Source organism: Myotis yumanensis, unplaced genomic scaffold, assembly GCF_028538775.1.
Source record: "Myotis yumanensis isolate MYYU_CA2020_CCGP unplaced genomic scaffold, mMyoYum1.0.hap1 SCAF_8, whole genome shotgun sequence".
Classification (NCBI taxonomy): Eukaryota; Metazoa; Chordata; class Mammalia; order Chiroptera; family Vespertilionidae; genus Myotis; species Myotis yumanensis.
Window position 1 is genome coordinate 45,997,994 of NW_027223759.1, and position 15,289 is coordinate 46,013,282.

The following is a 15,289-nucleotide window of genomic DNA, read 5'->3' on the forward strand; positions in this document are numbered from 1 at the left end:
TCTCACAGTCCAGGACTGCTGGCTCCAAACCACTCACCTGCCTGCCTGCCTGATTGCCCCTAACTGCTTCTGCCTGCCAGCCTGATCACCCCCTAACCACTCCCCTGCCAGCCTGATTGATGCCTAACTGCTCCCCTGCCGGCCCAATTGCCTCTAACTGCCCTCCCCTGCCAGCCTGGTCGCCCCCAAGTACCCTCCCCTGCAAGCCTGGTCCCCCCCAACTGCCCTCCCCTGCTGGCCTGATTGCCCACAACTGCCCACCCCTGCTGGCCATCTTGTGGTGGCCATCTTGTGTCTACATGGGGTGGCCATCTTGTGTGTTGGAGTGATGGTCAATTTGCATATTACCTCTTTATTATATAGGATAAGATGCCACACACTCTTCTAGGCTCCACAGATACAGAACCAAGCAGGAAAGTGTCCTTGCTGGCACAGAGTCCAATAGACAGACATCTATTAGAGAATCACACAAATAAATGTGAAATTACACTGCAGTAAGACAATAACGTATATGTGCTACTACAACATAAAAAAGACTTACACAGACAATGTCAAAGGTCTATGTTACTCAAGCAAAATAACTAACATCCTTTCACTATAGAAACTCATCACTTTGGAGATGAAATAATACGACAGTCATACCCCTCAAATTATCAGAAGCACAAACATATGCCCTGGAATACTGAGAATATTGGTAATAAAAGCTGGCAATACTCCAGATATTTAGGAAATTATGATCTGAAGAAATATATATGTGCATTCTCCTTGACACGTAAAAAGAGAAACTTTTGGACAAATGCTAGCTCTGAGACATAGGAAATCACATAAGCTACAAATCCTTCCTCGGTAATTCTCTAACAAGGTTATCAAATAGTTGGTGCCATTTTTATCACAGGTATGAACTTCTTAAATCCCTAGATGGTTATATTATTGATATTACCATAGTATTCGTCTAATACAGCGGTTCTCAACCTGTGGGTCGCGACCCCTTTGGGGGTCGAACTACCCTTTCACAGGGGTTGCCTAAGACCATCGGAAAACACATATATAATTACATATTGTTTACAGTAGCAAAATTACAGTTATGAAGTAGCAATGAAAATAATTTTATGGTTGGGGGTCACCACAACATGAGGAACTGTATTAAAGGGTCGCGGCATTAGGAAGGTTGAGAACCACTGTTCTAATACTTTTTTAAAAATCCTCACCCAAGGATATGTTTTTAATGATATTTTAGAGAGAGAGGAAGGGGGGGCGGGGGAGAGACAGACAGACATAGATGTGAGAGAAAAACATCGATCCACTGTCTCCCATACTCAACCCATCGGCGATTGAACCCGAAACCTAGGTATGTGCCCTGATGAGGAATCCCACAACCTTTTGGTGTATAGGACGATGCCACAACCAGCTGAGCCACTCGGCCAGGGCTCTTCTCATACTTTTGCCAATATTTTATCAAATGCAGTTCATACTTTTGCCAATATTTTATCAAATGCAGTTCTCCCCAGACACCATCTTGTTTTCCTGAGACAAACCAAAGAGCTGCTAGTTTCTGACATGCTCAGATATTTCAAGTATTACATTTTTTCTCAGTGTTGAGAACTTTTAATTATCCCAATGTGTTATAAGTAAAAGAACAAATCACTGAACAGCATCTTTTGAAAGTGAGAAACCAAATAAAGACTCTTTAGACTCAATTACTGCCCATAACTTACTAATTGTTTACTCCTGAGCAAGAGAGATAAGACCCCTAATCCAAAACCGAAAACCAACCAAATAACAAAAAGCGTTGTTCTTAACTTCACTCCCCCGACCCCCGAACCCCCCTACACACACACACACACACACACACACACACACACACACACACACACCCCTCCCAGTCAGATGGGAATGGGAGACTACAAAGCCTTTGGCCTGGCGTTAGAGGCAGAGCAACAGGTGTGAGCAGCCCTTGCCCTTCAGTCGCCCTGGCTCCCACACACACCTCCTGGAGATGCCACTGGTCCCCACAGACAGCTCTCGCCCGGAGGGGGAATGTGCTCCTTCCCGGCTGAGGCTCCCTGGGCCTGAGCCGGACAGAGCCGGGGGGCGGGCGGGGCAGCACCTGTGCACCAGGCACGCCGCTGCCCGTAAGGCTCTAACCTAGCAGCCCAGCACGTGTCTCACTCTCGCTGGGTCCCATGGCTGGACTCTGGGCGGGATGAAGGCAGATCCTGATGTCAATCATTCAGCACCGTTAGGTGCGGCTGAAGCGAGGCATGTGCCGGGTGCTGCAGACGCGGTCCCTGCCGCCAAGGAGTGAAGACAGGTGGGTGTAAGTCAACCCAGGGAGCCGCCCTCCTCAAATGTCACATCGAAGCACTTTCTCACCTGAGCCGTCCGCTCCTCCGCTTGTCCACAGGGGCAGGAGGATGCCAGCGCCCCGAGAGCGGCAGCCGGGCGCAGGCTCCCCTCGGAGCGCAGGAGCGGCCCGGGAGCCCGCCGCTAAGGGCCAGCGTAAGCCTAGCCCGGTTCAAAGGTGGGTCCTTAGCACAAACTGGGAGACCTGAGGACTGCACTGTTTTACTGAGGAAGAAAGCAAACAGTGGCATTTTAAATTCTGGTAAAAGCAGGGACTTTCCCCTCTGGTTCAAGTTAAGAAGGTCCCCCGCCAGCGCTCCCGGGCCTGCGCCGCCTCCTCCCCGCCCTCGACTGCCTCAGTCACCTGCGCGCCTCCGGCGCTGGGGGCTGCTCCACCCACCCGTCCCCACGTGCACAGGTGGCCGCCAGGCTGATCCACAATGAATGGTTCCACCTGCAACAAGGCCCGGTTCCACCCCCGCTGTGAGCCGGAGGCAGCTTCATTTAATGGATTTCACTTAAAAAAAAATGTTTTTATTTATTTTAGAGAGCGAGAGGAAGGGAAACATCAATGAAAGAGAAACATCCATGGGCAGCCTCCTGCACGCCCCCTACTGGGGATCGAGCCCACAACCCAGGCGGGCATGTGCCCTGACTGGGAATCCAACGGGTGACCTCTTGGTTCATGGGTCAATGTTCAACCACTGAGCCACACCAGCCGAGCTGGATTGTACTTTCTTCACCCATAAAATAATTGAGGGAGATGATCAACGTCTTTTTATTTTTTATTATTTTTTAAAAAAATATATTTTATTGATTTTTTACAGAGAGGAAGGGAGAGGGATAGAGAGTTAGAAACATCGATCAGCTGCCTCCTGCACACTCCCCACTGGGGATGTGCCCAAAACCAAGGCACATGCCCTTGACCGGAATCGAACCCGGGACCCTTCAGTCCACAGGCCGACGCTCTATCCACTGAGCCAAACCGGTCAGGCTCAAGGTCTTTTTAAAAAAGCAGTCAGGGTTGAGAAGCACTGACCCGGTTGCTTTCCCCAGCCCAGGTGGAAAAGGTTGCCTTGCTGGAGAATTGGGGAGCTCTCACCCCCCGCCCCCGCCCCGGCATTGGGCTCCTCCCAGACCTCTAAAGACGGGGAGAAATTGAAGGTGCTCCACAGCCCTCTAAGCAGGACCTTCAGGTGGGCGATGAGGTGGACTGGGAAGCCGGAGACCTCAGGCATCACAGCACTTTCTCTGGCTCAAGTTGCTTTGGGATAAGATGAGCTCCTAGCTCAGCTGGTGTGGCTCAGTGGTTGAACACTGACCTATGAACCAGGAGGTCATGGTTCGATTCCCAGTCAGGGCACATGCCCGGGTTGCAGATTTGATCCCCAGTAGCCCCGTTCAGGAGGAAGCCAATCAATGATTCTCTCTCATCATTGATGTTTCTATCTCTCCCTCTTCCTTCCTCTCTGAAATAAATAAAAATATATTTTAAAAAAAATGAGATCCTAGCCCTGGCTGGTTTGGCTCAGTGGATAGAGTGTTGGCCTGCGGACTACAGGGTCCCGGGTTCAATTCCTGTCAGGGGCATACGCCTGGGCTGTGGGATCAATCCCCAGTAGGGGGTGTGCAGGAGGCAGTCGATCAATGATTCTCTCTCATCATCGATGTTTCGATCTCTCTCTCCCTCTTCCTTCCTCTCTGAAATCAATATATATATATATATTAAAAAGAGTAACAACCTTCTTTAAAAAAAGAGAGATCCTAAAGTTTTCCCTCACTGTGGGCTCTGGGGTGACTGCGGCCGCCTTCTTCAGGGAAGCCACACATTCCCTTCCTAGCCAGAGGGCAGCTTTCAGCAGCTCCGCCTTGATCTGATTTTTAATTCTGTGTACCACAAACTCTACTTTCAAAAGGCTATCGTGCTAAAAGGAAGAATTCTCAAATCACTGATCCTTGTAAAGGGCAAACTCTTTACTCCTCTGCCCCAAACAAAACAAAAATCCCTTTTATGGTCCAGTCCGAGACTCCTTGGCACCCAATCCAAGGCCTTTCACGATCTGGCCCTTTCCCCCTCCAGCTGCAACCGCTACCAATCCATTCCTCACCCCCGCACTCCCGAGCGATGGGTAGTGCCAGAGCACTGTGGTGCACGCCTCCTGTCCTTGTGGACGCTCGGCTGACGGCCTGAGAGAGCTCCTATCCACCCTTCAAAGCCCCACACACCTCCTCGGGAGAGCCTCCCCTGGCCTCCTTAGGTGAAGCTGCCCGCTCCTGTGCTTTTCTGTCCCCATACTCATCACGCGGGCTGCTCCTTTGCTAATTTGTAGGCGGCGTGGTGGAATGCCTTCGGAGGCAGACACCGGGGCCAAAGCCGGCTGCCGGATTTAGGGAAACTGCCTTGTTGACTAGAGAGGCGCGCTGCGCAGAGCCCACGGCCGGGGCAGGTTGTGACGGTCACAGCCCGGCCCTGCACTCGGCAGCCTGCGCGGCGCTGAGGAGGCAGAGGAGGAGGGTGGGGAGGGGGTGGGCTGGGAATGGTGGAAGCCAGGCCCCTGCACCGCCGCACCAGATACTCAGATTCCTGGTGTTTCTTGAAGTATCTGAGAGGTTCGAAGACACCCGAAGGATTTCCTTCTTTATCTTAACAAATCCTCAGGCGGATGCTATATCTACTTTAAAATGGTGTTGAAAAAGGAACCCTTCTGGTGAACGACCCAGGCTTCTCTGCCCCCCCCCCCCCAAACCCGCCCCCACCCGCTCAGCTACAGGTGCGGCGGCAGGAGGCAGGGAACGGAATCCCGGAGACCTTTTCTAAAGAGCAAAAAGCGCCGCCACCCTTGGGGCTGCTCCCACGATGCCCCAGCCCCGCCCAGGGGCCCTGCGAGGCCGGCCCGGAGACCCCGCGGCCTCGACGGGGCGCGGCTTTCCTGGGCTCGGGGTGTCACCTGGTGGCCGTGGCGCGCACTGCGGGCTCCGCTCGGAAGTCCGCCCTGGCGGGGCTCCCTGCCTCCCCGCGCGGGTCTCCGGGTGACAGTCAGGGTTGGGCCCTGCGGGCGCCCGCCCTGTAGGGACAGAACTGAAGCTGGGGCCCGGACAGACATCCCTGGAGTCGGCTCCTGGCCCAAAGCTTTCCGCCGTGTGACCCGGAGGAGGTTTCTTCTCTGTTGAGGGAAGTTATCAGTCCCACCTGCTGGGATGCCCCAGAGAACTAACAGGAAAACTCTTGGCACCTGCTGTCAACTAATACTTTTCTTTAAATTGACTCCCTTTTCTCATTGACGTTTATTAGTAAAGGAAGATACTCATCAAAGTGTTTTTCTCAATACATGTTAAAATAAACACATAGGTATTGAAATTAGAAAAAAAAAATTTCCTCCATGTACCATTCAGCAACATGAGACCATGACCAAATCTGGAACCAGTGCCTGCCCAGGGGCCTGTGTCCGTCTCTCTCTGCTTCTTCCCCATTCCAGCCACAGTGGATCCTCACCTGGCCCCGCCGGGAACACAGGTTATACTATCTGCCTAATAGAGATATGAACTTGGAAAAACGAAGCTCATTGTCTCTAAGGTTCCATGCCCTTTTCATTTCTGATCATTTCAAGAAAAGAAAAAAACTTGACAGAGACCAAGGTGGGCAAACGGCTCGTTTTATTGACATCAGAATGAGCGGAGTCCCTGGGCTCCACAACAAGAGCCCATTTCTTGTTTTTATTCAGCTCCCTAGCAAGACAGCGCATGAGCTCTCACACTCGGGCTCCCCGTTGTCCGAAAGCACACAGGTTGTTCAGCTGATCTTCAAAGGAAATATTAGACCTGCGTACACTTCATGTACCCGACGGCTAACATTCCTTCTGGAGATCTGAACAATGTCTAGAGGCGACAGGGACTGCTGCCATCATGTCTCTGGGCCCTCGGCTTAGCACAGCTGTCTGAACCACACGGGAACATTTCTGGCTGATGTGATTTAGACACAACAGACTGGCACTGTGTTGTGATTTGTAGTTTGAGCAAACATCGGTGGCAATTCCAGTCTAGGACCATTGATAGGGATTTCTTTGTAGAGAGCTCCGTGTGTATGACCAGGCTCCCTGTAAATGCCACTGGAGATCCCCAGCCCACGCTCCCTCCAGCTAGGCAGTCCTGGCTCTGTAAGTCTCCCAACTGTCCCGACATGGAAATAACCCTAGTTTTTGTTGACTGAAAAGTAACTCAAATCTGTTTTTTAAAATTCTGACAATACACACGTGTATAAGAGAAGAAATAAGAAGTCCCCAGAGCCCCATCCCAACCACTCTAATTCAATGCTTCTCGAAGGTGCTTCCTCTCAGGCAGGCTTAGTCCCGGTGCCAAACCAGGTCAGCCTGGCCAGGGCTGGGCAAATGTGAGCCGCTTCCCTCTACCACAATGGTTCTCAACCTTGGCTGCACATTAGAATCACCTGGGAATCTTTTTAAAATCCTGATTTCTGGGCCTCATCCCCCGGAAATTCTGTTTCTTTGTTTTGGGGTAGGGCCACAACATTAGTAACAAAGAAACAGAATTTCCGGAGGATGAGGCCCAGAAATCAGGATTTTAAAAAGATTCCCAGGTGATTCTAATGTGCAGCCAAGGTTGAGAACCACTGCTCTATGAGGATGTGAGGCTGTATTGAGTGGAGGGCAGGCCTCCCAGGTATTCAGGACCTTGTATCACCTACTCCTTATTCCCTAAAAGAGAACTGATGATAAATTCCAACAGAGTTGGTTGGTAAGGTAAATAACTAATGGGCTTGGAGCCCCAGAATTGGCTTTAGGAAGAGGCTGGTAAAACCCAAATTCTGGTCACTGTCCCAGTCATTGTCCAGACAACTATTTCTCCCCCAGGTTTATAGTTTAAGTGACTGCGTCAAACTTTGTTTACCTTAGAGCAGTGGTTCTCAACCTTCCTAATGCTGCGACCCTTTAATACAGTTCCTCATGTTGTGGTGACCCCCAATTTCATTGTTACAAATTGAACATAATTAAAGCATAGTGATTAATCACAAAAATATGTAATTATATATGTGTTTTCCGATGGTCTTAGGCGACCACTGTGAAAGGGTCGTTCGACCCCAAAGGGGTCGTGACCCACAGGTTGAGAACCGCTGCCTTAGAGCCTGTTCCACCAAGATTCATGGATCTAAAACAAGGAAGTCCAGGGAGGATCTTGTTTCTGATCCTGGATTCTCTGGGCTCTGGACCCTCCAAATTCTTGAAGTCCCGGTTTCCCACCCATCGCCACCAGGATCATACTGCAGACACTGCAAGTTGTCTGTGGGCCAGGTGGGGACTGGGGCAGACTGGAGGGCGTAGGCTTAAGATGGCGCTTGTTTCTTTGTGGACAGAACCCAGTGTTGCTGGATCTTGGGACTTTTTCTGACTTTTAAATGTTGGCAATTGATTCACATTTTAATATATACAGGGCAGATCAAAGAACCACGTTGGGGAAGCCAGTTGGCTACCTCTTGTTCGCTGGGCAGATTGTCTTGTAAAGGGCTTTGCACAGACCTGGCCTGGCTCCTCACTGAGCACTGGGCAGTGGGCAGTGGCTGTTATTACCCCAAGGCCCAGTGGCCTTCAAGGAGCAGAGGCCTTCCTATTGCTGCAGCCTCAAAGCTGGTAACAACCAAAGTCCCCGGAGCGCACCTCCACCAGCGGAAGGAGTGTCCTCGTGTGTTATTTGAACTGGAGGAGAGTGGCCAGTTCCCTGGAGCAGCAGCTTTTTCTGCACTTCTCAGCCTCAGCTGCGCTTTAACAGGTGTAAACTGTGCCGGCCTTCCTTCCGCAGTTGGCAGCAAGCCTCTGCCCCTGGCTGCATCCTTGTGAACAGCCCCTTCCCCCCCTCCCCCCCCGCCCCCCCCTTCCCCAGTTCCCAGGGTGCCGCCAGCCTAGGAGTGGTCCCAAGGCCTATAAAGGAATGCATTGGTCAGCAAAACCTGAAACTGCTCCTCCTACATCAAATGCAAAAATTATCAGCAATAAAAAGGGCTCTCTTCTAATGTGCACTTTGCTGAGAGGTGTGTCTTAGTAGACAATGACGTTCCTATTGCCTTATTACGTCCCCGTTACAAGACAGCCTGACTCAATTATCAGAGGAGGAGGTGCTGAGCCAGCTGCTAATTGCAGCCTGGGAGGGGACAGGCTCAATGAGGGCGAGAAATGTCCCTATGAGGGGCTCTCGTCCCATGGGAAGCTTTTCAAAACTCCAAGGGCCCAGCTATCCATACTCTAATTGAGGTGATTTTAAGCGGGTGGAAAGGCTTGCTGGGTGGTCAGATAATTAGAGGGGAGGCCTTCACCTTCAGACCAAGGAAGAGCCATCCTTAAACTTTAGTTTAAGTCTCATGAGGAAGCTGTTTCTCCTTTTTATTTTCACTTTTCAGGCAATGAGCTAAATGAGGCTATTCAAAGGTAAGCACATTCAGTAAAACAGGAACAAAAACCAAAGTCATCATCACAGATGGTCTTAGCTACCTAAGTGGCCTTTGAGTAACAGAGCCACTTCCCTGGCCCTGACGCTCTGCCCCCTCCACTCTGCTAGGCAGGCTTTCTCAAATGCAAATCTGAGCTTTTTCCCAACGAAATACTCCTGTGACTCCTGTGTTTTTTTCTCTTATTTTCTTTTTCTTTTCTTTCTTTTTTTGTTTTGTTTTGTTCTTTTGTGACTCCTGTTTTTAAGACAAAGGCCCAACTCCCCAGCCAGGCACTTAGGTTGCATTAGTTACTCCCCTTCCTTATCAGCAATGGCTGGGCATATGAGATAAAGACTTCATCTCTCAGACCCTTTTTCAGCTAAAAGTGGCCTGGTGACTCCACACTGGCCAGAAGGATGTGAGCTAAAGTGCTGTGTGAAACTTTTCTGAATTGCCCCCAAAGGAAGGGGGACAGGAGTTGCTCTTCTGGCTGGAATGAGAATGGTGTAGCTGGGGCTCCAGCTGCCATCTGGGTCCGTATGCTAACCTTGGAAATGGAAAGCACACCAAGTAGAACTACGAGCTGAGAGCCCAGGTCTCTGACATCCCAGGGGCCAGGCCTGCCTCAGCTGGTCTACCTCCATCTCTCTGAATAAGGGAGAGAAATAAACATTCTTGTTTAAGCCACTATTATTTTGAGAATTGTTGTGGTAACAGCCTATTCAAAACTAATGTCCTCCCCCATTACTGCCTTGTGCCTCTTTTGTGGCACTTGGACACAAGCTGAGCGGTGCAGAGGGTTCAAAGGTAATTCTGCCTTTGTGATCCTCATCTCGCTGGAACTCCTCTCCATGTTAGAGCACTTACCCTGGAGAGCCCTGAGGACTGACCCCCCAAGAAGGCCACAGTGAGTGGCTTCTTGGTAGGGACACTTTTTTTATATCACATTTCTGGCACCTGGTACAGAACCTACTGCTGTCTATAAACACCAAAACTGTTTTTTTTCTGAAAGAAGCAAAGAGTATCTAAAATAAGTAAAGATCTAATGAGCCAATCTAGACCAAGTCTGTAGCTATCTTCCAAGGGAGTGCTAAGAAGCCCTCTCTCCCCAGAGCACAGGGTTTTACATATACTTATGGACATTTTCCTGGGAAGATGGTCTAGGGATGTTGTCATTTTCAAATGAGAACTGTGATCCCACAAGAGGTAATATCATTGCGTTGGAGAAACTGTTAACACCTTTCATACCGCTCACGAGCTTTCTCGTGTTTCGCGCACCATCTGTTAAGGACCGCTCACGAGTTTTCTCGTTTTTCACACGCCATCTGTTATGGACCTTAGATGTCAGCACACTGTCTTGTCCACATCGAATGAAGCGATCTTATTGGTGGAAACCGTGCAGGTCAATCTACGAAAAACTATATAATTGCACGAACCCATAAAGCATTGCAGTTACATTGTATTTTGGTCATTCGAATAGTCTTCAAGTTCCTGGCGCTTTTAGAAAATGTTTTACGCAGTACCATACGTTAAAAAAGTACTAGGAACTTTGTTTTTGTAAATAAAAATGTTATAATTATTGAAAAACAACACCTAAAGTGCACTATGATCTGTAGTTATGATGATTTAAATAACGTGCAGTTTGCCCAAAAACGTGCAGTCCCTGGCGTATGTCTTAGAGATTTCTATGCGGTACGAAAGGTGTTAAAAAATCATTTTGTAAATCTTAAAAATTGCCCAGCCAGTATGACTCGATGGTTGAACATCGACCTAAGAACCAGGTGGTCACAGTTCAATTCCCATAAGGGCACATGCCTGGGTTGCAGGCTCGTTCCGCAGTAGGGGCGTGCAAAAGGCAGCCGATCAATGAGTCTCTCTCATCGTTGATGTTTCTCTCTCTCTCTCCCCCTCTGAAATCAATAAAAATATTTTTTAAAAAATTACTTGCTTTCCACTAAGGCAGCGGTTCTCAACCTGTGGGTCACGACCTCTTTGGGGGTCGCCTAAGACCATCAGAAAACACATATATAATTACATATTGTTTTTGTGATTAATCACTATGCTTTAATTATGTTCAATTTGTAACAATGAAATTGGGGGGGGGTCACCACAACATGAGGAACTGTATTAAAGGGTCACAGCATTAGGAAGGTTGAGAACCACTGCACTAAGGTATCTCACTCACACACACACACACACACACACACACACACACTTAATATGAACATCTTTTAGAAAGTAATAACAACTTGCTCAACTTTTCCTGTCCTGGAAAGTAAACAATTATACCATCTATAATAATAAAAGCACAATATGCTAATTAGACCAGACAGCCGGATGACCTTCTGGACGAAGCTGGGGCTGCGAGGGCCGAGACCCTTGCACGAATTTCATGCATCGGGCCTCTAGTTTAAATATACTTGTGAATATTTTTCCTACCTGTTATAAGCTCCTCTTTAAAAATAGAATTGAGAGAACTATTCTAGAAATATTTATAATGTAAACAGAAGATGCTATGATTAGAGCTGGAGCCTTCTTTAATCATTTTAACTAGAAATCTGGCTCTAGAAATGGATATATGCTAAGAACTGACTGGCATTGGCCCCTGTTGGAGGCTCTGAGCTGGAGCTGATGACCCTAGTTAGCTGAGTGGTTGTAGTTCTATGTGCTATTCTCTTAGCAATGTTCACGCCAGTGCCAGGTCAATAACCGATGAAGTTCTTTCATCTTATTTAAAAACAGAGATATAATATGCACTTAATTTCATTCAATAAATCAATTCCATTTACCTTATCTTCTCTTAGAAAACTTAGGAGAAAGCTAACATTAAGACATGAAAAATTACACTGAAGATGTGTGGCACACTGAGAGCAATGCATTCACATATGGCAGGTAAGACCTATAATTTAAATGTATCACAAGAAAAGTCAAATTACTATAATTTATTGCTATATCTATGCTTTCCCAGTATAGTTGTAATATCTGATGTAGCCACAAAGTGCCACCTTCTGGTTTAAAACTGTGCAACACCAATACCTCCTTTATTTCTTTTTAAATGTATTTTATGGTGGACGTATAAAGCAACAGCAGCAGTTACAAAATGTTGTCTGAGTAATTCTGAGAGCTCAAAACAAGGATCCGTGTATAGGCTGAATAAAAAGATGTTCAATTACTAGTGCACATTGTGTAACTTTATCAAGCATCTTTAGCTGGATTTTTGTGTAAACCTTAATAGAGATGTGACTCACGGAGACCAAAAGTAAATATTTTTTCCTTTCACGGTTTAGTGAATTGGTCTGCTTTCCCGCAAATGATTTACAAACTACAAGAAATGCTGCATGTGAGAACTAGGCATAAAATGTTTCATTTTCTTACAGAGGAGCAGCAGGGGGACAGGGACAAAAGTAGACACCTTGTTGCCACCTTTCCCAAAGATGCACACCCCCAAGAATGGCAGTGGAAACCTGGCAGCAAGCCCTCTTACAATTCTTTTTGGTTGTTTTCAAAATACAAGCACATTTTGACATTTCCCTCCCCAGCCCATGAACCCACCCTGATTTGGCAGGATACAATCTCAGATCCTCTTGCTTAGTTTTCCCTTAGAATTATTTACAGGAACCTACAGATATGATAAAAACTAGTGTGAAATTAATGATAGTTTGCGTTTCCAGATTCGTTTCTGTGGTTAAATAAGCACACCGAGCCAACTCCAAAGATGGTTCAAAGTTAAGGTGACTCAGAGGCATTTGCATCTGTTACGGAAGAAACAGGCTTCTGGCTGGCTAGGGTGGATTCGCTGACTCTGTCCTCAACAGTGATCGGGGCCTTGGAAGTTGGGAGCGTTACATCCAGAGTGAGTGCTGAGGCAGCATCTGCTCTTGCAGTGGTCATGACGGGGTCGGAGGGTGGGCTGCTGGTGGGTGGGAGGGAGGACAACAGCTCCGCTGAGCCTGCTGCTGGAGAGACCTCTGGAACCAAAGGGAATGATGGAAGGAACTCGGATGGCAAGGGGAGAGCTGCAATGCCAGGTAAGTTTCGGGAAGACAAGGAAGGAAGAGGTGGCAAACCTAGGACAAAAACAGCACAGATCATACATCCTCCCAGCACTAAAAGAGTAGTCATAGTCACATAACTGTTTGTATTGACCAGCTGGCCAGGAGGAAAGGCTCCCTGTGTCTAGGCTCGTATATGCCTCGGCTCCCTGTCCCAGCTCAGGGAAGAAATGACTCTCCCAGTGGGGACAGACAGCAGCCCCTCCAGCAGGCACTGTAGCCACACCGAGTGTCGGACAGGAGAATCCCACTCACCCAGGAAAGCTGCAAGCTGACTGAGAGCTGCCCTGGACAGACAATAGGATGAGGAGACACAGAAGGCAGCCTCTGGGAAGACTGTGGAAGGAGGGGCTTGTCATGAAGCCCCTGCATTAGCTTCATCATAAATACCCAGCCTCTGCTCAAGCCCCAGATTGAGGGATGACTGTTTATATTTAGTGGGTTTATTGTATTGATTTTAAAATGCACAATAGCTCTGGCCAGTTTTGCTCAATGGTTAGAGTGTCAGCTTTCGGAATAAAGGGTCAAGGGTTCAATTCCTGGTCAAGGGCACGTATTTTGGTTGTGGGTTCATTTCTTGCCCCCAGTGGGGGCACATGCGAGAGGCAGTCAGTTGATGTGTCTCTCTCACATGGATGTTTTTCTCCCCCCCGGCCCCCACCTCCTTTGACTCGCTCTGAAAATTAATGGGGGGAAAAAAGAGCCCTAGCTGGTTTGGCTCAGTGGATAGAGTGTCGGCCTACAGACTGAAAAGTCCTAGGTTCGATTCCGGTCAAGGGCACATGCCTGGGTTGTGGGCTCGATCCCCAGTAGGGGGTATGCAGGAGGCAGCCAATCAATGATTCTCTCTCATCATTGATGTTTCTATCTCTCTCTCCCCCTCTCCCTTCCTCTCTGAAATCAATAAAAATATATACTTAAAAAAAAATTCCTTGGGTGAGGATTAAAAATAAGGAATCAATAATAATAAAGGAAAAGAGTATTACTTCTTTCAGAAACAATGGAAAGGCAGGTTGCACAACAGGTTCAGGGCAACCACTGGGCTGATTAAACCTTCAATGTCAATTTGGGGAAAAGACAGGAAAAAGCCAAGAATGTAGGGCACAGAAGAAAAGACAGAGAGCGCTAAGACAATAAGCATTAGCGTTTACAGGAATGAAAAGTCAGCCCTGACATGTGGCCCTCCCCAAGTCAAAGGTAACCTGGGTAACCATTAACTGGAAGAGCAGACTTGTGGGATATACTCTGCTGCTTCATTTTCATCAGTGCATAAGAAGAGTGTGAACACTGAATATCTGCTAACTTACCTATTTGCAGCTAAAATCTCTCACAGTTTTTATTATAAAAACATTTAATAATGGAGAATATTTATTAAATGACAAGTATTTATCAAAAAATAAGCTAACCAGCTGAGCAAGGGCAATGGTTTTACAGTCTAAGTTTCCGGGCCTGGGCTACGCAAGATAGGCACCACAGGGGGAAGCCGCCCCAAACACAAGGAGAATCAGAGAAGTTCATTCACCTCCACTGGGTGAAATGTACACCTTCCATCCAATTTAGTTACAGCAGCATGACACCACACACTCTCTTTACTTCTACGAATGGCCTTTGTGGCGCATGAGTTGTCAGGGTGCAGTGAGAGGAGAATCACAAAGATAACTTCTTCCTCTTTTTTTTAATTAAAAAATCTATTTTTAAAATATATATTTTATTGACTTTTTACAGAGAGAAAGGGAGAGGGATAGAGATTAGAAACATCAATCAGCTGCCTCCTGCACACCCTCTACTGGGGATGAACCCGCAACCAAGGTACATGCATCGAACCTGGGACCCTTCAGTCCACAGGCCGACATTCTATCCACTGAGCCAAACCGGTTAGGGCTTCCTCTTTTTTTAAAAAGCCTTTTAAATAAAAAAGATTAATATTGATTTGAGGCAGCTACAATTTATTAAACTGATCTGCCTTTTCCAGAAAAAAACCCACAACAGCCCTGAAATAGAGGATTGGCTTTCCTAGATAAAACTTTTTATTAGTTAGAGCCCTAGGAAGGCAAGATGGGCAACATACCTGGGTTCACAAGTTCTGGAAGGCTGACGCTGGGCATGACGTGTGGTGTGGGGAGGTTGAGGTTGGGGAGGGCAGACAGGTTAGGTAGTCCTGGTGGTAAAGGCATCAGACCTGAAGAGAAGGTGAGGACAAAAGGTTAACCAGTTCCCAGGGGGGAAAACATTCAATCCATCTGTGTTGAAAAAATACTACTCACTTCAAAGTGAGAAGTCCACTTACTATGTGGCAGTTTTGTATCATAACAACATTAACAATAAAATCTCACTGAAGCAAAATGTCTGTTTTTTAAAATATATTTTTATTTATTTCAGAGAGGAAGGGAGAGGGAGAGAGATAGAAACATCAGTGATAAGAGAGAATCATTGATTGGCTGCCTCCTGCATGCCCCAC

The 15,289-nt window shown here is 47.6% G+C and overlaps 1 protein-coding gene across 1 annotated transcript in view; it reads right to left on the bottom strand.

The window, feature by feature from the left end:
- Positions 1-11,706: 11,706 nt before the first annotated feature.
- GORASP2 (golgi reassembly stacking protein 2) overlaps positions 11,707-15,289 on the bottom strand; it is a 34,497-nt gene continuing 30,914 nt past the window's right edge. Inside the window, exons 9-10 of the mRNA XM_070422777.1 lie at positions 14,900-15,010; positions 11,707-12,846 (exon numbers count right to left, since the gene is read on the bottom strand). Coding sequence (XP_070278878.1) covers positions 12,506-12,846; positions 14,900-15,010 — 452 coding nt within the window. The 3' untranslated portion in view covers positions 11,707-12,505. The remainder of the gene's footprint in view (positions 12,847-14,899; positions 15,011-15,289) is intronic.